This window comes from Sander vitreus, chromosome 1 (assembly GCF_031162955.1).
Source record: "Sander vitreus isolate 19-12246 chromosome 1, sanVit1, whole genome shotgun sequence".
Taxonomy (NCBI): domain Eukaryota; kingdom Metazoa; phylum Chordata; class Actinopteri; order Perciformes; family Percidae; genus Sander; species Sander vitreus.
The window spans coordinates 28,140,097-28,165,976 of NC_135855.1; the positions used below are offsets into that span (position 1 = coordinate 28,140,097).

The window sequence follows — 25,880 nt, forward strand, 5'->3', positions numbered from 1 at the left end:
ACTCCATCTTCAGAAAGATGTCTCTTCCATGACTGGAGGGACTAGGGGTGTCAGTTACTTGCCTCCTTCTTCATCTGGGTCAAATCAAGTTCAACAACAGATGCTTCTTACAATCTGACACAGCGTGTTTTGACATGACACTGGGGAATTGACTTGGTTTGAACATTTGCACGGTCCTAAATGTGGTGAGTGAATCCTGTGACTCAAGGAGTGTCATCATCCATTCAAAAACACACACAAAGCAAATTCAAAATGCATGGCTGTCAATCCAAAATAAAGCTGTTTATCTTAATTCCTCTATTTTTTTGACGGGGCAAAAGGAGCGTCAGACAACAGTTGATCCTGACAGTCTCTTGAATTGCCTATTTTGACATAAGAAAATGTTAGAAATGCCCTTCTGTGATTAAATATTCAGAGAGCAGCATAGAGTATTTTTGGCTTGATCTTTTGGACATTCAGCTGGTTTTGACATGAAAAAATATGAAGTAAACATTAACCAGAAATAAAAATCCCCCAAGATCTAAAACACAACATGCTAAGCCAACATTAGCCCTGTCCAAATTCATCTGCTTTTCAACAGGGGTAATTTAATATGCCAACTATGAACAGCTGGAGGTAGATTTCATTTAACTTACTGTATTTGCTATCCTTCCTGTTCTTCAAAGTATAAACCACAGTTTAAATACATGGTAGCCAAAACATGGGTGAAACTATGCCAATCAGCATGTGTAGTGGGACTGACAGACAACTGGACGGACAAAGACACACAAAAACATGACAATTTAAAGGTCTGGGAGATTAAAACAACTTAACCTGACTTTCCCACTGAAACAGACTGGACCTTGTCTACAAAGATTTTGTCTTTGTGTTTATTGTTTGTTAGGTAAAAAGGACTTGGTAGTCCTACAGTAGTTTAGCGCTGTAAAACTAACTCACCCAAACATGTCCAAATCCCATAACATACACAGCCTTTGCTACTTACAAATACTTGCTCCAAACAGGTAATTGCAGTCTAGTTATTGAGCAACACCTTGCTCTGGGCTCTATCTCCCTTTCCGGGGAGTAACAAAGGAGAACGAAAGAGAGGTAACATGATACAGATGGATGGTGTGCGTCTACTATTGCACTCAGTGTGTAACACAGCACCTTTTCCCCTTTCTTGCTTAAAACTAATGCCCTTACACTTAAAAAAACATTTCCCTGGAAGCATCAATCACATAACTACCTAATTGCTTTCCGTTTTATAATTTCTCCCACTGCTGCTGCTCAGATTGCACCTTCCGTCTGTCAGCTACTGTTCACATTCAAAAAAGGTCAGGAGTGAGTAATACACATTCATCTATGTCTTCCAAGAACAGTAACATGTAGTGAGAGGATAGAGCTGTAACATGAGAACATAGATCGACTATCACCTTTTCTTAACTGTTTCACTGCTCCGGTTAACTCTTTGATATTCCATGCCTGTGTGAAAGCCACTTAATTACAAGTGTGGTTCTGTGTATCCAATTTGTTCCACCATAGCTTCCAGATTATTTGGGGCAATGTTTTAAAAAACGCAACCCATTTCTCTCTGTGTAAAACAAGGCCTCTTCATTGTTTCCGTGCATCTCTGAGGATAAAGGATATTGGGGATTTGCTGGTTGATAGCTTGTATAGTGTTATGTTTGCAGCAGATGTAAAAATAAATCTCAGTCTATGAATTGACTGTTGACTATAATTAACACAGAGCTCAAGTTGAAACACTACCTTGATTAAGTACATAAAACCACAAATTTGCCCAGTGAAAGCTGAATTAATTTAGGCAATACTAACAACAGTGCAACATCTTTTGACCTCAGTCAACACTATTTGTTGTGAAATTTGTTCAGGACTTTTTCTTTACAGACATGAGCCATCCTAGGCTCTTTACACTGTATGTGAAGTCCTTTTGTCCTTAGCAGGTGTGTGAAACTACAATGTGAAACTCTGCAGACTGTTGCTTTGTAGTTGTTTACAGTTTCTGCACCTTGTCACCAAAACAGACGTCTGCATTTTTTGTAGGTGGTGGCTTAATGTTTGTTAATTCCTTGACAATGTCCCACAATACAGTTCAGTGCTACAATGTAGATGTTTTTTTGACAAACAATATGTAATTCCACCTCTCATTCACGGCAGCAGCTATCCATTTTCCCCATGTGCAATGAGTGACACACACACACACACACACACACACACACACACACACCCTACCTCCATGGCTAGTGCAGCCGTTTGCTGGTCGTAGTGATTCAGTAGATTGGGCATAAAGGTGGTGTTGTAAGGCAGATCCTGGCACATTCTCAGTCTGATGGGCTCACAGCTAAATTCACTGTGGCTCTCTATGGACTCCATATGAATGGACAGAGCGGGTGTAACCAGGGAGAAGAGAAGTAGGAAGATAGGGATGAGGAGGACGGAAAAAGAGACAGGAACTCGTTGTCTGCAGTAGATTGTTGTAGTTTTTGAAAACCAGTCTTTCATAAGTCCTCTTCCAAGTGCTTGCATCTTAATGATAGACATTTCTCCACAGTGGCTTAGTCTGATGACTTTATCATCCCCCAGACAACCACAAGATAGCCCCCAAGACATGCATGAATTGTTTTTAAAGCTTCTTAACATTAGAAGCAATTGAGTCCATTTTTAGTGTCAGTGGTGGAGGTAAAAGCAAGAAATCCACAGGCGGGTACACTCTGTATAGTATATGCACCCTAACCTGCACATGTGGTGGAGTACCAATTCATCTGTAGGCCATGAATGAAGCTATTGTGTCAGTCTTCAAATTCACCTGTCATTGTAGTATTTGCTTTTCTTGTAGCATCTCAGAATGAGTCATGTGAATTGTTCCTCATTTGAAGAAAAAAAAAAACGTTATATGGCTTCTCTTGACCTCCTGGTAATCCCCTGGTCAAAGACAGATCCCCCCCTGTTCCATCCTCAAACTGAAAGCACGTCACTGAGAATAGGTCCACCATCAGCCATCTGCTGGAGGTCTCCTCTGGGCTGCTGAATGTCTCTTTCATCCGCTCTATTTGTTTGTGTCTCCTCTCACTCCATTTCCAGTGATGTTACAAAGAAACGTCTGAAGTTGAGCCCTAATGTCATTATCCTCCAAATGATTTCATGGGTTCCTCTGGAAGATACAAAAATCCTGTCTTTCAATGTGTTTTGTCACACTGGAGTGGATCCATCAAACAGGTCCTGCAGGTCTAAACACACAAGGCCTAATGGTCAAACAAACAGAGTGGGCTTGCTTAGAGCAAAGATGTACTGTATCTGGTATCGTTTCTGATCAGCATCAGCCACACCCTTGTCTCTATACAAGTCAGGATTCAAATATGTGATGAAATCTACTCCAGCCAATTGGGTGGTACTGGTACTGTAGTAGGTAGGTCACATTTAGGCATTTCTAAAAGACAGACGACAGACTGTGTGTTGAACCTGCAATGTCAAATTATCTTCGTCTATGAGCGTGGTGTGAACGGGGTCATACGTAGTTCATGTTGCAGACTACTGAAAATATGTTCAAAGCAAATCACGACAACTAATGCAGGTTTCAAACTGTTGTGTGTAAAATGTAAATGTTAACGTTAACGTTACACCTGCGGATGATCAGACACTCCCACACTCTCGTGTTTGTGTGAGGTTGGCCTGGCAACAGTAGCGTTCCCCTGCGATGTCTCACACTGCGACTCGGTGTCTTCATGGTTGACTACACAGTAAACTTTTTAAAAAGCTTTGGTAATATGAAATAAAGGAGTAAATAAGGATGTCCATTTATTGAGGTTTAAATTACACCTGCGTCAACTGCTCGACCGTTAACGTTATATCGTTAGACGCGAGCTAACTTGCGTGACATCACTAATAGCTAACGTTAGCTAGCGTTAACACTAAATTAATAACTATAACATTGTACTGAACACCTCTGTAACGTACGATAACGGTAAACGTCACAGGTCACTTAACGTTAGCTCTCTTCAGAACAGAACCTGGCTAGTTTTAGAAAGCACACACCTTTAAAAAAGGTAGCTAGCGTTAGACTCCAGTGAGGCATCTTCGCTGTGTTGAATTAAGAACCACACACGGTGACACTCACACGAGAGCGTATCAATCTGGGGGGGGGGGGGCTGTGTGCGTTTGTCACCGCAGTGTCTTCAGACCAACACCGCTCTGTTTGTGCACGATTCATTGAAAGCATTTATAGTCGAAATCTGTCGGGCTTGCCGACAAGAATAAAATAAATAAATGAATCACATAGTTCCTGTCTAACGTTACAAATATAAATGCTTTACCTTGTGTAAAGAATAACGAGCGGTTCGGGCGCTCCTCGGCTCCACCGGCTCCGTTTACTGCAGTTCTTCGCTGTTCCACTGTTTGCAGCTGGTTGCCTGCAGCTTGCAGCCGACACATCGTGCCCGCGGATTCCTCGTGACCGCGCAGAGATATGACAAAATTGTCCCCACGGACGTTGCATGAGGTTATCTAGACATATGCGATAGGCATTTGTTGGCGAGAAACTGTGCATTTAATTTCAATAAAGGCGAGATGGACCAGAAACAGATACTTTTAATTGCCACTGATTATAATGTGTTGTCTTATAACAAGTGGACAACACAAAAACTAGGTAAGTAGGGAAATGGTGCATGTGTTCCGTGTACTAGATATATGTAGTGGTCTTTTATATTTTTGGGCGAGTTTTTTTTTGCGAATGTTAGTATTACACTGACTTAAATTTGACATTGCTAAACACGCTTGTGTGACCACAGCACATTTGTGTGTTTCTCACTTACTCACAGTAACAGGACTCAAAGGCTCCAGAGTCACCAGGAATTCAGCATCATTTTCAAGGTCACATGAAGGCCCTGTTGGGGTTAACTGGATCCAACCTGGGACCCCATATATACACATGACAGTGCCTATAGCACCAGACAGGACACAAAGGGTGAAAAATTATTTTAAAAATAATCTGCTATTGAAGTCAAGGCAGAGACACACTCCATCCAGGGCTAGGTGCAAGGAGGGACACCAGTCTTCCTGTAGCAAAGATGGGAACTAAAAAGAAATACTGTACTAAGCACAAAACTAAAAGCACACAAATATCTAAAAAGGTAACATTACTAGAAATCTTTATTAGAATGTATTCATTAAATGTATACTGCTAAAAAAAAACAAAAAAAAAACAATGCAAATAATGAAACTATACATCGACTATACATTACAAAATACAACAACTTTAACAGTTTACAGCTAAGCTGAATCAGGTGAACATGATGAGGGACGATGACACTGGTTTTGGCCTAGCAGGCGAATTCTCATTTGTAAAACAACACTGCAACCACCAACATTTTTGGATTATCCATTTAGCCTGATAAGTGCACTTTAAGTCTTTCAAATCAATGCATTTTTAAAAACATTTTAAATTGTGTTTTCAAGTTGATCAATTTCAAGAAAATAATACAAGCTTGTTTTAACACTGACAATCTAAGTAATAATAAATAGCCTTTCGCAAATTAGTGGTGCGCTAGATGGTCAATTATTTAAAAGAAAAATATGAGTTGTGGTACATTTATAATTGGACTGCATTTGACGTAAACCTCAGATATGGGAGAACCATTACTTCAGCCGATGTCCCCAAGAACCAACTGATAATGCACTCAAACATACAATATATCACAACATACAACTTTGCTTGAATTCAGTTCATTTGTCCCGATACCACAATAAACTTGCATTTATACTCATTCATCTTGTGATTTCAAATATATATTTCATGAGTTCACAGTGTGACAACAACGTCATACTGACTGAAATGGCCTAACAGATTTGTTGGGATTGTATCAGTCAGCACTATGTCAATATTTATCCCTTACAGCCTGAGGATTAGTACTGCGTGCTATGATTCCCTTCCACACAATTGAGCATGGCATTAGATTAACCGTTTCACCGCTGATCTGATCATCTCTGTCGTTGAGTTGTGGGGGGTTTGTGCCAGCTGAAGCAGCTGGCCCACATACTGGTTTTACCTCTTATTTCCCCACTCAACATTTAATCACAGTATACTGTACATACCGATACACAAATGAACTCAATCCAAACAGCTATGCTGCAATCCTGATTATTTTTAATTCAGCGCATCTTTCTTAAAATAGGTCCTTGACACTGCATTTTAGTAATCTGAATTTTAGGTGACGAGACCTTCTGTAACTCTGGGTCCATACAGAGTAAGATTTAAATGAGCTATTTCAGTTTCTCCATTCTTTTGTCATTTTGCCACTACATATGTCTTACTAAAAGCAAAAACAACAAAACAGTACAGTTAAACAAAACAGTTAAACATGCTTTTTGATTATATCCTGTGGGAGTTGATCAACCAAACATTTTTACATAGCTTTTCAAATGGTTTTCTCTCTGAGGCATTTAAAAAAAAATGAAATTCAATCAACTCTAGCACAAGACTGACAAATGACATGGTGAGAAGAACATTTAAAATAAAATGAACAAAATGTAAAAAAAAACGAATTAATGTGAAACCAAATATTTTATCTGCATAGAAATAAAAAATAATTCGGCAATTTATAGCAAACGCAAACAATTGACATCATATGACTCCACATAACGGTTTACCATTGTGCGTAAGCAGCTAGGAAAATTAAACTTGTATGTTGGCAAACATTGACAATTATGGTTTGTTGAATGCATCTCAAATGCAACGGAGTGTTTTAGAATCTGTACAAATAGTATCATATTAAGAACCTTTAGAACCATAAAATATGTTTTGCTGAAAATGAGTTCATGAAAGCTAAAATATACCTTAATTACCAAATATTTTTGCTAAATTATTTGTTTATATTCTTCATAACCAGAGGTTTCTTCATATGACAAATTTCGTACTATTGAACATAAACAGTCATGGATGGATACTGATAAGTAATAAGACTAAATTTGCATCTCATTTTAGCTTCCACACGCATATATGCACACTGAATCTCAATATCTGCACAAAAGGATCTGGACTTTGGAATGCACCTACTGAAACGTACATTGTGTGAGTCATTGTGTGTCACTGTAAATCAATTTACCATTTATTGGTTTCATCAGGTACAAATGCATCTGTGAATCAGCGTATGTGGCTGTAAGAAACCACAAAGCAAGAACCAGTTTCTTTAAATTGATTTCACTCCTGTTCCACAGTGACACTCACCTAGGTGACTATAGGGCAATTGTGGTCTCAGTACAGGTGTAGCAATGCCTTTTGGGATTCAGCTGTGCTTGTCTATGCAGAGTGGTGTCCTTCCTGCTTTTTGATCAATTAGGCATCAGGGTTCAAGCGCTGACCAATCAGGCGTCGACTGCGGGGACTGCACTCAGCTTCTTCCTCCAACTGGTAGAGAGAAAGGAAGGTCTGTGTTATTATGAGGAGCAGGTGAGTGGGTTTGTCTGTTTTTTTCACTTACAGGAACAGAGTATGACAGACAAAATGGGAGTAGATGAGTGTGGATAAGTCTTTGTTTGAGTTCGACCAAGTGTGTGTGTCATGTCTGAGTCAGATTTAGACAGCATTTAGATTAAGATTAGATTTAGGCTTCAAGCATGACCACCTGCCCCCCTCCCAACACACCACACCCACACACCTGCTCTTTGATGTAGCTGTTCCCACAGGGTGCCAGTCCTCTGAGGGCCAATCCAACGATGAAGCACCAGACAGACAGTCCAGCCTCAACCGCTGCCAACAAAGCACAAGTAACCCACAGCGACAGGGTGGTGTCCTGAGAGACAGGAAGTGATGGGAACGAGGAGGTAAAAGTGTGAAATAAAGTAACACTACAAGGTTGAATATTTCTCTTGTGATGCCTTTATGGAATTCCATGCCTCAAAAGTTGCCGCTTGAATTGTGAGACAAAGATCAAATTGGGGAGAAACAGAGGGCGAAAGTGCAAAAGAATAGAGTGAGGCGGAAATTTAAGAGTAAAGTTTAGACTCACATAGATCCTTGTTGTATCAAACGGGCATCTGGCACTGACAGGTGAGCGAGCATTGGTGGGCACCATTGTGTCATTGCATCCCAGCATCAAACCCTCACCATTGTGGGCAACAGTGACACTAATTGCCAAGAGGAGCCCAGTGCAGCATGCTGTTGAGAGCAGGGCGTTTAGGAATGATGCAATTAGAAGTCCTATTTGCTGGGGACACAGAAACAAAAACATATAAACTATTTAGAAGACACAGAATGATTGACTGGAGTGATTATATCAGTAGAAAACCATTTAAAGTCTTACCAGTTTTAACACATGCAGGTTCCTTGACACCACAATGGCAATAATCCCAGCAGCAATGCTCTGGAAGATTCAAATGACAAGATGATTGTTTCAGCTTTGGAGTAAGGTTTATTAAAAGAAGGTAGTAATCCTGGCCCCAAGGATGTGAGGCTGCATTTTTCTTTTGGGTGCCAGGCTAAGAAGACATATAGACACAAAGAAAGACATGAGAGATCACCAATGGAAAGCAGTGCTGTAACTTGTCTTAATATTCCGTCTGTATTACCTGTAAACTTTGTAAAACCCTGTGTAGAGTACAGTGTATGGAGTACATTTCAAAGAAATATGACATTAACCCCATCTCATCAACAGCTGCCCGTTTATCTGATACCTCAATGTAATGAAGCCTGCCCTGGAGCAACTAGTAACTGGTTTGAAAAAAACAGCTCCCTTATAATAGACAAGTTCAGTCTTGAATGGTGAGAAAAATACACAACACTACACAGAGCTAACTTTTTTTAAACTTTTAATGTTTACTGCAGGTGAATATATAAAAACCTATTATTCTATATATTTTACAAACCATAAGCCTCTTGGTGCTCACTGGATATTACAAAGGATGAATGTCTTAATGTATTGACTCACCAGCAGGCCAGAGGTGACAGAGATGATGTTAGCTACAGTATATTCAGTGGTGATATGCTGGCTGGGTTTGGAAATGTGGCGGAGGACATTGCCATGGACAATAGCTCCAAGGATGAAATTAATATGGCCGACCAGGATGAGAGTTAATCCCTTTTTCATCAGCCTTCTTGGCCCTTTGTCCTTATCTGGATGACAGAAATACAAATAAAATACTTATTTATTATTATTATTAAATACAGTTTACAATAAAATACAATCTGGAACATTACTTGAGTCAAAATCTGAAACTGGTTGGTTAAAGGGTTTATACATTCTGCTACATTATACCCATGTTGTACACAAAGAAGCAAATATTTTTTGCTCCAAAAACACGTACTTCATTCCTTCTGTGTTATAGCCCAACTGCTAGTTAAGATGAGTTTATTTATCTTAACAAGTTGCATAAAATGGAAATACTGAACTTCGTTACATTCAACCACTGATTGGATTACATTTGTAATAAAATTACTAACACTAGGCCTATGTCGTTTTCCTTAAAAATATATTTAGGTTATGTCTGGTTTACGGCTTATGGGATTTACATGCATTTGCATAGAAAGGCTACACTCACTCTCACTGTGGGAGACTCGTGTACCGAGTCACAGAGATGCTAGGAAGCAGTGAGGGGGGCATATACGTGATACTTTTAGAACAGCCAGTTATTAATGTTATACGCTTGATTACTCCACAGCGCTGTGGGGATAGTTCTGGCAATGCAAGACAACACGCGCACTAACACGGTACATATGCAAAGTTTCCAAAAAAGAAACAATACCATCCTACTTGCAGGCCTGTGGTCAGTTACACCCGTCGAGGGAAAACTAGCGCCATACACACAAGCTTAATGACACTACTTCCCGAAAGCGAGGCATTTTTCAATTACATGTCATGGTAGCACTACTCACCAAAAGTGCACATCTCTCTGCTGTGAAAGAAATTTCCCTTTGAATAAACGAATAGCCGTTATTTTTGAGCAACTGTTCAACAACAGAGAAACAGAAACTCCAACGTCCCTCTGTCCACTTCCTTATGACGTCAGGAAACTCACCTGTAAATTACCTGTGGCTTGCTGGACGCTGAGGGGCGCAACAGTAATTCCAGATTAATTATAAGAATCTTTGCTCAATCATTCTCACAAAAAATGGAAAATCAAAACACATTCATGCAAAAAAATAAAATAAAATAAAGTGAATCATTTCACACATTTATTTGAAAGAATAGTCATACTTTGCAGGTTCTGTCAGGATACATGTCTCAGAAAAGACACACATTTACTGACGCTCGTGTCATATAGAAATTGAAGAATAGACACATTTAACCAAAAACTCACATCCTTGAGTGACAGGCTAAAGCTGCCCACCCTGTATGATTATTTAATAACCAGTTTCAACACCACCAATCATTTGGGTGGAAGAGATAGTATATACACACCACACACACAGAGAGAGAGAGAGAGAGAGAGAGAGAGAGAGAGAGAGAGAGAGAGAATAAAGCTGAGAGAGACAGAATAAAGCTGCTCTGATGATCACATTGGTTGGTTTTTTTACCACTTCCCTATACAAAAAGTGGTGCACTTACATTCTCCTGGCTGACTTTAAAACATCTTTGGAATATACAATCTTTGCAGTTTACAAATACACATACAAACAGAGGGAAATAAAGTTAATGCATTAATATGGACTATACATGTATGTATAGCAGAAATGCACATTTGGAGCACAATAGTAGCCTGAAAACATAAAAAAACAAAAAATACTTGAGTGGAGCTCATTGGATAAATATGATCTCACTGGTGAGATCACCAATTTAATATTTTAAGTCATCAACCAGCTCAGAGGACAGCTCTGTCTGCAAACTCATACTGTAGTCTTCATTTAAACTGGTAATGAGATATTTCTAATATAATCTCATCAAAATTCCACAAAAAAGGTAAGTTATTGTATCTGACAGTAACGTAACTTTTTGTTTTCTGTACATACAGAGAATGTTATACTACAATGAAGTTGTGTATTGGCTCAGACTCCCAACAATGCAGTGGGAAATCACAGTAAAAAAAGGGAAATAAGTAAAGAAAAATGTATGCTATACAGTGTCTGTAATATAAATAAAACATATGACGCTCTCTCACACGTGTCAGGAAAAGGCTAGGTCCTCTTTCCACAGCATATGGCAGCTGAGTACAGTACATAAATCTCACATGAATGAATTTTACAGGCAGAGTAGCATGTGTGAACCCAACAAGCAGCAAATGGTTAAACAATGAATAAACTTATAAAAACAGAGAAAAGAGGACTTTAAGGCATGTGCGTAGGTCCAGCGTAAGGCAAACAGCAGAGCAAAATGTAAAAACAAACAGAAATAGAGATTTAGTAACACCGAGTTCACAGTACCTCAAAGTAACCAAGTAACCATTGAGAATTGGCATGATGCCCACCCAAAATGTGATATGCATTTGTGCACATACATTGTGTTCTGTATCAAAGGCTTCTTAAAAATATTTATCATGTGACTTTGTCTATTATAAAGTCAATAGAGAAAGTTGCATCTCTGCCATCCAGTTTTCAAACTATTACATTTATTTAACCAGATGGGTGACAGGTTGATCAAACACATCACAAAACTCAAAGAGTCGGGAATGTTCATATATCATATGTTCATATTCATATGAGGCAAAACAAAAAGTAACCCAAATGAGGGGGGAACATGCAAAATGAGGATCCCGAAAGAATGGCTTGGCGTATGGCCTAGAGAAGCTAGAGTTTTGCTGGTGGTCAGCAGAAGTGGATCAGATGATTAACATTTAGTTTAACAATAGTGAGAGTTGAGTTAGTGTGTGGTGCGACTCCAGTGAAGGTCTGAATCAGTCTTGATGTTTTAGACCGTCTCATCCTATCCCATCCTAGGCTATTCATTATGTAAACACCTCACACTAAAATATAACTGTTGCTTGAGAAAAAGTGGTTTTAAAAGATAAGGCTGTAAGTAATCCAGTCAGTACTGTCAATTGTCTGTTGCAGCATTAATGACATTTACCTTTTAGTTAAACAGCAAACTTAATTGCCAACACATTCAAAAGAATCCCACACGTTTATGTATGTTTGGACTTTTACAATAAAAATGTGAAATCAGTCCAAGTGGCTTCTTTGGTGTCACCTGGACTCTAAAATTGGCTTTATATTAAAGGGTTTGTGTGCTTTTAGGAAGTTTTAATCCCTGAAGCAGAGAAAAACCCCACCCTTTTGGTCACATTACCACCTAAGGGTTACAAGAAAAGACAAACAAATATATAGTCAATTGTGTTGAGTAACCAAAAAGAAAATGTAATAATAATATGATTAGACAGCAATGTAGTTGAGGAACCCGTTGCTATTGAAGAGCTTGGCTGAATGATTCCTCAAGTAGAGAGGCTATTTTGTTTTGGTCCACCTGTAAAGAGAACACAAACGTTTCAACAAACGTGGACATTAAAAACTGTGCATCAATAAAATCCATTCAGGGAATAAAGTAATTAAGACAAAAGCCTACATATTCTGTAGCACAGTGGTTCCCAACCTTTTTGGTCTTAGGTACCCCCACAGCCCTGTCAGATGAACTCACGTACCCCTTCATCGATTCCCAATGTGTGTTCCAAATGTATAACACTATTCATTATATAAAACAAATTTTCATAAAATTGAACTGTCAATATTAAGGTTGGTTTGGTCAGCAATACTACTACTAGCCTACTACTACTAAAGTGAAGCTGAATATTTCAACCATTTATCCACTAACGTTTCTTTTAGCTAACTATTTATGTATCCAGTACATTACTTATAACTAATCATTTGAACTGTTTAGCCATTACTTTTAGCTATGTGTTCAAACGTCTGTACGTGCTTGCTAACTAGTTTTCTCTTACCTAATTTCAACATGTTCAAATTACAGCGGTAGAGCTCTACAATCTTTCCACGTACCCCTGGTTGGGAATCTCTGCTCTAGCACATATAATAGGGATAAAGTGACTATATAACCTTAACGTGGGTAGGTGAGTGGGCACAAGAGTACATATGTAGCAGTAAATGTGCATAAGGCTCATAAGGGGGAAGGTGTTTGTGTTGGAGGGTATGTAGGAGAGCCAGGGGTCACCTCGCCTTTTAAAATCAACAGAATTTTCACACAGTTTGGTACAGAAATAGCACGCTTACCTACAGTATCACCCACACACATTTGCCTGCAGACAGACAGACACACACACACACACACACACACACACAAAACACCCACCTCACTGATTAAGCCCAGCTGCACCAACTCTTCAGCCAACTCTTGAACATTTTCATCTGAAACACACACAAGCACAGTTAATAACAGTAATTAGACATAGACATGTAACATCACCTTCATTATCATCAACTCTACCAGTCACGTACTCTCTCTCATTAAGTTAAGCAAATACTATAACGCACACACCTACAGCCACAGGTGTTGCTCTTTGCATCGCTGTACCCATTTTGTTCATGTGGACATCTAGCGAAGTGAAATTATGTAATATCCAATACTGTTAAAAAGGACAGATAGTCTAGAATGGGAGTCATCTGGCAGGAAATATGAAAAAGCCAACATGTTTCAACCAGCATGGTCTTCATTAGGACATGATCTGTTAAAACATGTTAGCTTTTTAAATATTCCTCTTCAGCCTTGCTATTTAAGGCTTAACGATTTAATGGACAGTCCTAAGCCGCTTCTCTCTTTTCCTTTTTAGTTACACCAGCAGTAGTGTCAATAATCATGTCAATGTTACAATGCAGCTGCAAAACCTTTTGTTGTGTAAACTCAAACTCATGCTCTGACTATGCTATTCCTCTGACGGTTTACAAGTGTAAGGACTCACTACCTTTAGTGAAAGTTTAAGGAAGGTTGAGGGGAAGTTAGTACCTTAAAAAACTAAAAAAGTAAACTACAAAAGGGAGTCAACAGAAGTCTAGAAAATGATATGCAAGGTTGCACAACATATGAAAACATGCTGGATTTTACTTGACTGAAACATTGGGAAAATACAATTTGAACAAATCAGCTCTGAATTTGTGATATAATATGTATAACTTCTTCTTCATAATAATAATAATTATAACAAACTTGTTTTCAAAAAATATATACTATATTTTGCAACTTTTTTTTAACTTTTATTTTAGTTACCCTCAAACTGTGACATTCTTTTCTTGCGCCCTGTGAGCAGAGTTGTCATGGTCTACCGGTTTTTAATAACCTAGCTGTCCATTTACAACTACATCAGGAATGTGGCTGGGACAAGACAAACAATTGGAGGAGAAAACTTTGACATTAAGAAAAGAAAAACACCAGCAGCCCACAGCTATATGATAAAGGGATTGATATTGGAGCTACGTAAGAGTCTTCCTTGCTTGTTTGCATCTTGTAGTCTGACATACAATAAAAGTTTTGAGGAAAAAACAAGCTTTGTGAATAGGGTTCAATTGAAGTAGGGTGTAGGAGAGCCACGCAAAAGGCCAAGGGGGTGAAATGTAAAAGGCTCAGTGAGCTAGTGACCCTGCACAGCATTACTTTGGACTTTGGCATGTTGATAAGTAAAGCTTTAAAGAATATCCGCTGATAATAGCTAGAGGGACTGTTTACAAAGAGGGAGGGTGTGTCTATGATGTGAAGTTACAGTATGTGTGCCAGTGGTATTAAGGTGTGAGAGTGCAACAGAAGACATGATGGGAGGAAAGGAGGGAGAAAGAAAGAGCAGAAGAGATAAAGTCAAGTGAATGTGTGTGAGTGAGACACAGGGAGATGAAAGCCTGGGAAGAGATGGTCAGATTTTGACACAGGAGGTGACAGCTGTCAGCTGCAGCCTTTCACAGGGCAGGCATTCCCCACAAGCCTGCAACATTATACATGCCTACCATACCTGTGTGTGCATGTGCGCATTGGGTCATACATTATTCTGACCATTGCAACAGTTGTGTTGTGCGTTCTTGTCTCATTTGCCTTCCTATGGGTTCTAGTCCACCGCACAAAATTGAGATGAAAATCCTCAATTTCAAATAAATTAATTAAATAAGTAAAACCTGTAGAATTTGTCAAGGAGAGCCATTGTTGGTATCAAGACAATGTTTTAAACAGATCGCATGCCTATTGGGGTTTGAAAAGCGACTATGGCCATTAAAAAAACAATTCCAGAATGTATCCATCCAGATAAATTTGTCCAAAATAGGAGGTGCAAGGTTTTCATGACACATAAGCGACAGTTAGTCTCCCTGCCTAAAATAGTCTTGCATACTGTATTTTGTGACGCCATTCGAGTTCGTTAAAACTCTCTTTGGAATCTCACTCTCCTACATGTCTTAGTGCACACATATGGAGAGGTACTGTATATTAAAACTCTGTGTGATAAAATCTAATAGTACAGTGGACCTAGCAATGCAGTAATTCATACAGACATAACCTAATCATTTATCATCACCTCAAGTCAAATTGAATTTTAACGTTAACCCAAGCTGTAAAACTAAAAACTGTCCAGATGGACAAAATTACCACACTTCATAAAAACCTCCTTTGAAGGCGATTCAAAGCACAAATGCAGACATACACGTTATGCCCTCCCCAATCCCATAAGGATACTGTATGTTTTCTGGTATTGATATTTTACACACATGTAGAAGTATTTAGCCTAGAAATCTAGACGCACCCTAACAAATGTAATTTGCTGCCAGGGTCCGTCTAGCAACTCTCCGTTGGCTTGCGAGCTGGAAATATCTAATTCTGGTCAGGCCAATCACATCGTGCATAGAGTCGGTGGGCGGGCTTTACATAATGACGGCAGAGTTGCGACGGTTCTGTGTGAATTCCCTGCTACTTGAAAACAAAGAAGATGGCTGCTGCTGCTGCTGGTGAACAGCGGTATTCCGAATCGGCTTTGGCCGCGACTCTGGAAGACTTGGAGTTAAGCTTTTCTTTGAGCAAAGAACGGCACTGAAGTCATTCTTAAAAAAGGAAGATGTGTTCGGCGTTTTGCCGACCGGATATGGTAAAAGTTTAACCTATCAACTAGCGTTGCTCTGGTTGGTTGTAGCGCTATCCTATTGCGTGCAGAGGGAATTTGAAAGACAACCGCTTATCCCGCCCCTCGGATTGAGCCCTGCCAATGGTGAGTTCCCAGACCCAACATCTTGATGTGGGTCTGGCTTGTCAGGCTAAGAAGTACTTGTAAAGGGACACAATGTAACACACACACACACACACACACACACACACACACACACACACACACACACACACACACACACACACACACACACACACACACACACACACACAGGCCTGAAAGAATGGCCTCAAATCTTCCTATCTTCCCCTAATCTCACCTATGCAGGACACACCTTCCAACAATATCAAATGATCATCTAATTGCAGGAGCAACTTTAATATTGACTGGTTGGAAATTTTTTGTTAATTGTTAATTAAAGATATTCTCCCCAATTTTGTTGTAGCACCCAACAGCACGCCCAAATCAAATCTTTCAAGTCACTTTTGACGTAATGAAACTTGACTGTGAATGTGGGCGCACGATAACAACATTACTGACTGTACCTTTGAGCTTACAGAGTGATTGTCAGTGTGTGATGAATAGGTGGTCTTAGGGCTGTGCAATTAATCTAATTTTGATCACAAAAACAATGTAAACTAGAAAAATGATTATTTTGCACATTACATTTTGCAAGTAAACTCTTATTTTGTCCCGTGTTCTGAAGGGGAATTCAAAAAGTTCAACAGTAAAAGTATTAAGGGAAATTTTGACAGTTCAAGGTGTTTTCACTGTTGATTTGTTTAACTGTTCATTGTTTCCTAAGTTCATTAAATGCAACATCTTTCCAAAAGTCAATGAGTAATTGTGTTAAATAATCATGATTTCAATATTGATCAAAATAATTGTGATTATGATTTTTTCCATAATCGAGTAGCCCTAGGTGGTCTTACGAGGTAACATGTCACAGCTTAGATGTCTATTCAGTTTGTCCTCCAGTTTCAGCAGTAATGTTAGCTAAAAGGAGAGAAAGACAACAACAGACACAATTATTATTCTTCTTATAATATCATGTTGCATTTTGAATTAGTTGAACAATAAATGATCAACCTATACATATTATTAATGAGACTTACATGATACTTGGTTCCCTCCTCGACAGATTCAACGTTACACTGCATATGAATGACCTGCAGAAGAAGTATGGATAGTATGAATGGTTCTCAACTAGTGTTGAGATTTCAGAACAGTATTTTACTCCAGCAAATACACCGTATGTCTTGATAGTAGTCTTGATTCAGTGAATGATCGTGAAAATTAAGGAATTTTAGCATCAGGATGATTACTTGTTAAATGTCACCATTGTTATTGTATCTCCCTAATGTAATATGCAGTATAATCTGTTGTACGCACCCGCCGTGTCTCGAGCTCTGCAGGTTCGGGGGTGGGGGATTTGACCAAGGGAACGACAATGGGAGATTTAACAGTCTCCTGTTGAGGCTCTTGAGGACAGGGCAGCCTGAACGCCGTCATTGGATAAATACCATTCCTGATCCAGGGAAGGAGAAAGAGACAAAGGCAAGGAGAGGTGGAGAAAACATTATAGAAAGGGGAAAAAAATAGAAAGAGGGGAGAAAAAAAGATGGGAGTTATATAGAGTACAACATACAAAAATTATGAAAAAGTTTGAGGTAGGGAAAGTCAGAATCTAAAGAAGAGATGAAAGAGATGAGGTGGAAAATGAGAAAAATGTTGTACTATAATATAAGAAAACCAAACATGTAACCACATATTTCTTTGTTTCTCTTTCCATATTGTTGAAACTAAACAACTTAACAACCCTAATTACAAAATGTGTCCCACAAAAGTAACTCAAGTCAATAACTTAAATAAAAATAAGGGAATTCCTTAACATTTATCAAAACCTTGGTCAGGACCCAGAATTAATGTTTTAGGAGGGTATTATACCATATTAAGATTTGATCATATTTTATAAAGTGATGAAAGATGTACCACAATAGTCAGATGGTCCCATACTGCCCCCATGTGGCCGGATAGTGTTTATCTTAGGCCCTTAAGGAAATTGAGAGTACAACTGATCATCTTGCATTGCCAGACCTTCCTCCAGAGCGCTGTGGAGGAGGGTCTGGCGAGTCCACACAGCATTCCGGGATGGGAGAAAAACATGCTCTGGTTTATTGGCATTTCTTTAAATCAATCACAATCGTCATGGGTGGCGCAAAGCGCCAGACAGAGCGACGGCGCTTCTGCAAAATATCCTCGGGAAAGGAACTTGTTTTGGTGGAACACGTGTATGTTCAAAGGTTGTTTTAGTCGTCCAACAGAAAACTCAGATTGGACAGATAGTCTAGCTAGCTGTCTGGATTTACCCTGCAGAGATCTGAGGAGCAGTTTACCATAGTCCTCATAAATCCACCGAAATTTAAAATGCCAACACAAAGAAAGCCCTAGGTAACGGCCTAAATGAGGGAAATCCGGCGGAATTTCCGGAAGCACCAGAGCAATCCCGGAAGTCAAACGTCGTCGATATAGACTAATCATGCTTAGATTTTTGCTGGACGCTGCTTTGCTTCTTACCTCACATCCTCCAGGAATTTATCAAGCTCCAAGGCAGGAAACTGTGAAAGCCTACAGAAGAAAAAAAAATAAAAAATCAGATACTAAAGTTTGAGGTCTTTACACCACAGACATTTAAAATAAGATAATATAATATTACCAACAAACTCAAAAATTGAGGATTTACATATATACAAGTAATAAAACAGTATGTAGGATGCATACCAACCAATAATATTAGTAATAATGATACTTTTTCTATGTTGTTTCTTTTTTCACCCGTCTGCCATTATATTGATAAACACATCTTCTTGTACTGAACATATTCAAAACGAAAGAATAACATCAATGCTGTTGCTATTAAAACTAAATACCTCTATTTGAATAACTACTGTTACTATTTGTGCTGTATCTAGCAGACGCTGACCGACACTAGATTGTCGACTCCTCCTAATTTGTGGATACCAAGCTTTTGGTCCTTACTTAAGCTGAATGTCGTCTTTTATTTCAGCGATGACCAGGTTGGGGTCCAGGTTCTTAGTAATCTCCTCCAGGGCATTCTCAGGAATCATGTCTAGACAATTATAAACCATTAAGAACTGATTAGGTGATACTGGTTGTTAAGACATCCCTTTAAATGGATTTAGGTTCAGCAGCACCTCTTCCCGGTAAGGAAGCTCACAAGTTTTAACTCTAGCTTAAGTCACTTTGGTCAGTCTTCTTTTTAACATGTTATCCTCATAAAGCAAATCAAAATGACTAAATATGTTATTCTGTGTCTTTTGTATGTGTAGGCTATGTTAGAGACTTACGGTGGTGGCTGACAATACAATGTGCAGCCAGAAGTTTTAGCAGCGGTACTTCAAACAGAGCTTGGTTAAACAGTAGCTCTCGGGCTGTAGGCCTTGTGCTGGGATCACACTCAAGACACTTCTGGATTAACTCCTACAAAAACAAACATCTGGGTTACATACTTCTGGAAAAACATCTTGTGACAAATGGGACTTTCAAATAAACACAACAAGACACACAAAGAGTGTAAGAGTAGAGTTTAAAAACCAAATAGTATCCTCTCTCTCTCTCTCTCTCTCTCTCTCTCTCACCCTTTGCAGTGGGTCCTCCAGTAACTGTATGGCATTGTTGATGGCCTCCTGAGAAACGAAAGAGGACTCTCCATTCCCCTGGATTTCCAAGAGCGCCATCTGCAACACACCAACACACACGTTAACATACTGCTTTAAAGGTCCGATTTTATGCTCATTTTCAGGTCCATACTATTTCTATTCTGTTCATACTATTGGGTTTCTAATAGTACATGTTTACACGCCTTAATGTTTAGTAAACCAATTAATCAGTATTGATCACTGTCAGTCTGAATATATCTGTATTCACCCTCTGTCTGAAACGCTCCGTTTTAGCGCCCGTCTCTTTAAGCCCCCCTCCCGAAAAAGCCCAGGCTGCTCCGATTAGTCAGCGTTTCTGGGTCTTCCACATCTGCGCTCTCGGAGTCTCTGCATCGTCATCGCAGCCGGGGAATGACTGCAACGTTCTACCTACATATAGTATAGTTGTGACATCACAACCGTACGGAATTCCTGATGGCTCGTTTAAAGGCAGTGTTTCTGAATACTGGCTGTGTGCATTTCTCTGTGGATTGAGCGTTTTGATACATTTACAATATTAACATAGCACCTCGACCTGCTTTATAATCAAAAAATGGAACTGTTGTTACAATATGCGACCGGGTTCAGGCCATTCTATCATCTATCATCATGGGTCCCATCTCACCTCTAAGGCACACATGCCAAACGAGTAGATGTCTACAGCCGTGGTGACATCGTCAACAGCTACGATGAGAGAAGGAATAAAAAAGAAAAGAATATGTACAGATATTATATATCGTAGACCTAAATGTGCCCTTCACCCGTCAAGTTGCAAAAGTTTGCATCAAATGCTTGGTCAGATTTTTAGTCTTGTTTACTTCTTCTTTGATAAGATATTTTATGATTTAAATACATTTTAGATGATTTTATTTAGACAAAGCTTTTGCATAGTTGATTATGGTAAGATACTATTCAACACTATTATACTCTGCTATATTATGTTAATGGCTTCAAAACATATTTAACAATAACATATTCATTAAACTAAGGAATTGTACCTACATACCCTACTTCTATTGTGTTACGTCAATATATGATTTAATTTTGTGAGAAACCACACTTTTTCCTTTAAAAAGAAGTTAATATCTTATGACATCTTTCCAATATATCTGTATCATCCAGTTTACTCTGCAAGAAGAAGAATAACAAAGACTATTAAGGGTAATGTTGGTCATGTCTACCTCCATATTCTGGGGCATAGAAGTGCAAGTTCTTCTGTTCCTCGTGACACGTCTTCACGTGGTTATTAATGGTGTCTGGGGCAACTGCAGATGAGACAGGAGGAGAAAATATGGAGGATATATAGAAGTAGGAAGGAGAACAGTGAGGGAAAGTGAATAAGCAAGAATGAACAAGAGGTAGGGACAAAAGGGGGGGAAAACATTTCTTTTGTATATTAATATTTAATATGTAATATATTAAGGGGTTTGAAGGGGGGATCTTTAGCAGAACAAAGTGCAGAAAAACATTTGTGGCTGGACTTTAGCCGTTGCAGTATGTGTGTACAGACAACAGTTGTTTTCTAAACCACAGTACACACCACTTTGCCCACATCCTATACATTGTGCAGGGGTTATTTCGGTACACGAGAAAAGAGATATTGCCACCATTTTTGTCACATGAGAATTCTTGATTGTGTAGTCCTGGATGAGACTGTTACTGTGGTACATACAACACTGGTACTGTGTAATCATGGAAATTCACTGACATTTCCAGTCTTTAAATTCATAATTTAGTATCATTTGATCAGCTCCACTACCTAACCCTGTAGGATGAAACCTGCGTAACTCTATACCTGATCCGATCTTGATGAGCCCGTTGTGTTGGATAAAGATGGTGTCACAGGTCAGGTTGCCATGGATGATGGGAGGGTCACATGAGTGGAGATAACTGCAGTACAGAGAGAAACGTGCACAAATACAAACTCCATTAGAAAGGGGTTGGGATGTTTTACATGTGAGTGCATTTTCCTGTGAGTGACCATAATGAATTTAACATAATGTCTGAAAACCGGAAACCAACCTGAGAGCAGACAGGATCTGTGTGCACCATCTCTTCCAAGCCTGTAGGACCATACACCTTATCAGAGCGCTTACTAGCTGGTTTCCAATATGGAGTAAGTATGACTTACATAATGTGATTTAACTTTGCTCAAAACTGGTACACAGTACATTTGCAAATTCTTTCTTTTCTTTTTTTTTTTGCCAATGGCCAGATGCCAATTAATGGGTTAACAAAATGATTGGTCCTCGCTTTGGAAATCCCATCTTATCCATGCTGTGATAAAAGGGCTTTCACTTTTCACAAGATATGTAGATCATGTACAGCAAGACTTTCATATACCATGATTCTATTTTGGCAAATTTACATAGTCATTTATTACCTTTTCATTCATGGTTTTGTGATTCTTCTTTGTCTTCTTTAGAAACTGCTTCAAGCTTCCTGATGACATATATTCAGTAATGAAAATCACCTGAGGGAGAGGAAGAAATTAGGGGAAACCATGTGTGTGTGTAACAAATAATACTTTTCCAGGTCTTAGACTCACCCTGGCCCGGTTCTCCTTCGTGTCGGCCCAGTACTTGTGAAACTTGACGATATTTGCATGTTCCAAATGGATCAGGTTATCAAACACTGCCTTCACTTTCTCCTAAACATGCAGGAAAAACAAAGTATAACAAAGTATACATAACATGTTATAATACATATTTATATAACCACATTTACCTTAAGCATGGACTGTTCTGTGTCTGACTGATGAGTAATATGTCTTAAGGAACTATTGACGTGAACAAAGTATAAAGAATCATTATTTTCTCTCATGTTCTCAAGTAGTTTTTTTTCCTGGTCTTTTTCTTAGACACCAAGGGAAACGGAAATCTATAATACACAATGCCAGAAATTATGTGACACTAGTAAACTGTACACAGATTATCACGTTAACAAACCTGGACAGTTTATAACTGTTTTATAACAACAGGACTTTTTATATATATTTTACACAAAAGGTAGACATGTTTTCCTTTGACTTAACTTAGTAAATGTTGTTAAAAAGATAATTTAATGCCAACACAATATATCACTGACTGCCAAAATCCACGATCCTTAAAATATGTCAATATTATATTTAATTAAAGTTACATGATCTATCTGTAAGCCAGGAAACCTTAAATTTCGCTGGCATTGTTCAATGGTTTTTCAACATTATAGACCAAGAGCTGCATCATAGTCACCCCTATAACTTTGTGTGTATTAAAGTAAAAGAACATTACCCAATCAATCTTTATACTTTTTATCCCATATATGTGCATGAACTACTGGAGGCACAAAAGCATCTTTGAGTACCTTTACCTGTTTTATTCCTCTATTATAACACTGGGTCTCACCTCCAGCAGTTTGAAGTTCTTCCTTTCGGAGATCATGACTTCATTCCAAACTACCTCTACCCCTTCCTCTGTGTCCATGGCCAAGTATGCAGCATCTATCCCTGGGACATTACGCTGATTCACCTACAGTAGAAGTGAACAGATAATAGCTTATGAGATATTATATTTTAATAGTGAAATGAAATACAAGACACAAAAACACTTAATTTGAAAAAAAGAAATACTCCCATCAGAAAAACTTAGTTTTGAAAACTACTGAACAAGATCATCCACTAAAGAGGCGCAATCCCCCTTTTGCCCATACTAAAATCTATTGATACGATAACACACTGGCTAGTTTGAGTCCAGTGTTGCCTTGATGATACTTACGACTTGTGTACTTACAACGTGCCTCTCATCAATAACATGAAAAAGGGGGATATTGACAATAACAAATATTATATTTTGACTCAGTATCTTGATACTGATAAATAATCCATTAACCCGAACCCTTTTGAACATGACTAATTACACTTTCATATAACATAGAAGGAAGTAATATGGTGTGTGAGATAAAACATTAGCAATTTGAAAATGATGGCCCAACATGTTTATTTTATGCAGATAAAGATATTAGTATTAGTTCAGAATAGGGCTGGGGGATATGACCATATATTGTCAAAACCTTATAAAAAAATGTCTATCATATATTATTCTATATCGTTTCTATCATGATGTCGAAGAAAACTGTAGCCGTACTGCATTACGACAATATTTACGTCATTTGTACGACACTCTACGCTCTGATGCTTGCACGCTATGTTCATTTAGCACTAAAGTTCCTAATAAAATTAGAAAATACACAGTACCTTACATTTGTTAAGTATTTAATTCACACAGGAGTATACAAAATAGGCTTTACCAAATGCTTATTTCATATAGTCTATTTATTTATTGACTTACCAGAAAACATGCTATATCGTGATATATATCGTTATCGAGATATGAAATGACCTATATCAAAAGAGAAGATTTTGGCCATATCGCCCGGGCCTAGTTCAGAATATTAATTTGATTAATTCTGCTTCATTCCAATGTAATGCAGTCTTTAACTGTAGAAAAATGATCTATGATCTACATCACAATATTACTGCATCCATTAATCCAGTCAACAGTCAAGCTTAATGACTTTGGTATAAATACTCAAGGGTCAAAAGTCACTTTGAATTTTTATTTATGCAGAGAAATGTGATGTGCCTTATAATAACTTTTAATTTAAGTTAAACTTTGTCCATCATTTTTCACTTGACAACATCAAAGCACAGCTTCTGGCCGTCCTTACCTCTTCTCTGCGTTTCTGCCAGCGGCCACAGGGACTCTCTTCCAGGATCTCTGACTCATCTTCACTCTCATCCTCATCCTCCGTTGCTGTGGTGGCAGGAGGCTGTATGGAGGCCACAGGCGAAGACATAGATGCTCCACTTTCTACCTGTTGAATATTACTGGACATGTGTCCTGCTGTGACCTCTGGTTTGTTTCCCTCTGTACACGGAGGTCCTATCTCCTGTGCCTCCGACATCATGATACAAATTGAATGTTGCTGGCTTTCCTTCCCTAGAAAGTAATAGGAAGCCTCTTTGCTGCTTTCCACTTTCTCTGTTTGAGCTGGTCACACATCCATTTTCCTCTCTGGTCTGACTAGATAGAGACAAGATAGAGCTCAAGCGGGGGGGCTGTAAACAAATTACACATGTTTAGGTTCGTAACCTTTGGCAATAAAGTATCATCTTTTCAAACGTTATGTCGTATTTTGCCAATTAGCTTAACGTTAATTAACTGAGAGACGAACTTATGTCGTATGCGTTGCTGGTTGGACTCAGAGGCAGAGAAACATACTGTTACAGGACACTAAAACCTAATTCACTCATTCTAACTAACGTTAGCTACTGTAGCTAATTTAACTTTTGAAGGCTTTTGCTAAATGTTTCATGTTAGCTTAGCTAGAGAAGTTCAGCCTCCCAGGGCTTTGCTAACTTTCCCCCGGCTAACAAGCTAATGAAAGGTAAATCACGTTAAACAAATGGCTAACATAAAGTTAAGTAACGTTAGCAATGCATAACATATCTTACCGTGGAACAGAAGATTATCGCCGAATGAAGAGTCTTGGGTTACATACTGATGAAAAAGCAGTGGAAATAGATGAGTTTAGACAAAATGCTAGCTAATTCGTCATAAAATATGTTGTTGGGTTTTCACTCTTGTCCCTCTCAGCAAAAGTGGGAGGGGCAGGGCAGCAGTTGGGGAGCGCCTGTTTGCGCGCAGAAAACGCAGTGGTGTAGAGTAGCTAGACCATGAAGTTTGACCACAAACACAACAAATATTGAATAAAAGAAATACCCTAAATGCGATAGCAAGATTATATATTATTTACTTCAACAAATGTTCTAAGGGTGTCGTGGTCAGATGAGTCAATATAATGCCCCACTGTCCAGCAAAACACAATAAGTGTGGTGAAAGTGTATTTAAGTATTTATACCCAAATAAAGACTTTTGGTCAACATGTGTGTATCGTTACTACAAAACGCTACGACTAGAATATAGGATATATATTTTTTGTCCTTTTTAAGCATAGTTGCCGTCTCAATATTCATTTTGTAAAATCAAGCGCACTCAAATTTGGTTTTGATGGTGAGCAGCAGCTCGAAGAACAATCAAGATAGTTCACATCCATTAATCCTAGTTTTGGACGAAGCGGATCGCCAAAGAGCCCAGCCCAACGTTACAGGTATGTAACATG

General features: G+C 38.7%; 2 protein-coding genes and 1 pseudogene across 4 annotated transcripts in view; all 3 read right to left on the reverse strand.

Moving 5' to 3' along the window:
- The window catches only part of LOC144518671 (frizzled-3-like), a 36,420-nt gene extending 32,001 nt beyond the window's left edge, over window positions 1-4,419 (reverse strand). For both annotated transcript variants that reach the window (XM_078251517.1, XM_078251508.1), the window contains exons 1-2: window positions 4,308-4,419; window positions 2,230-3,224 (exon numbers count right to left, since the gene is read on the reverse strand). In XM_078251517.1, coding sequence (XP_078107643.1) covers window positions 2,230-2,637 — 408 coding nt within the window. In that variant the 5' untranslated portion in view covers window positions 2,638-3,224; window positions 4,308-4,419. The remainder of the gene's footprint in view (window positions 1-2,229; window positions 3,225-4,307) is intronic.
- A 705-nt stretch (window positions 4,420-5,124) lies between these two features.
- On the reverse strand, window positions 5,125-9,986 carry krtcap3 (keratinocyte associated protein 3). Its single transcript, XM_078251528.1, has 6 exons — window positions 9,860-9,986; window positions 8,916-9,100; window positions 8,292-8,351; window positions 7,998-8,195; window positions 7,647-7,781; window positions 5,125-7,396 (listed from the first exon to the last, which is right to left on the reverse strand). The coding sequence occupies exons 1-6, from the start codon at window positions 9,870-9,872 to the stop codon at window positions 7,325-7,327; spliced, it is 663 nt and encodes a 220-aa protein (XP_078107654.1). The 5' UTR covers window positions 9,873-9,986; the 3' UTR covers window positions 5,125-7,324.
- Window positions 9,987-10,146: 160 nt separating this feature from the next.
- Window positions 10,147-25,356, reverse strand: LOC144518711 (nuclear receptor-binding protein-like; annotated as a pseudogene). Its single transcript, XR_013502024.1, has 18 exons — window positions 25,213-25,356; window positions 24,426-24,816; window positions 23,105-23,227; window positions 22,267-22,368; window positions 22,102-22,191; window positions 21,741-21,781; window positions 21,514-21,608; window positions 20,900-20,983; window positions 20,344-20,402; window positions 19,659-19,757; window positions 19,368-19,500; window positions 19,039-19,129; window positions 18,577-18,627; window positions 17,392-17,527; window positions 17,115-17,168; window positions 16,932-16,995; window positions 13,218-13,273; window positions 10,147-12,380 (listed from the first exon to the last, which is right to left on the reverse strand). The product of XR_013502024.1 is annotated as a nuclear receptor-binding protein-like (transcript).
- Window positions 25,357-25,880: the final 524 nt, after the last annotated feature.

Excerpts from the sequence above, each read along its gene's own strand:
- krtcap3 (XM_078251528.1), bottom strand. Across the intron at positions 8,196-8,291 it reads ACCTGCATGTGTTAAAACTG|CAAATAGGACTTCTAATTGC; the intron begins GTAAGACTTTAA and ends CTGTGTCCCCAG. Across the intron at positions 7,397-7,646 it reads ACAGCTACATCAAAGAGCAG|TTGGAGGAAGAAGCTGAGTG; the intron begins GTGTGTGGGTGT and ends TCTCTCTACCAG.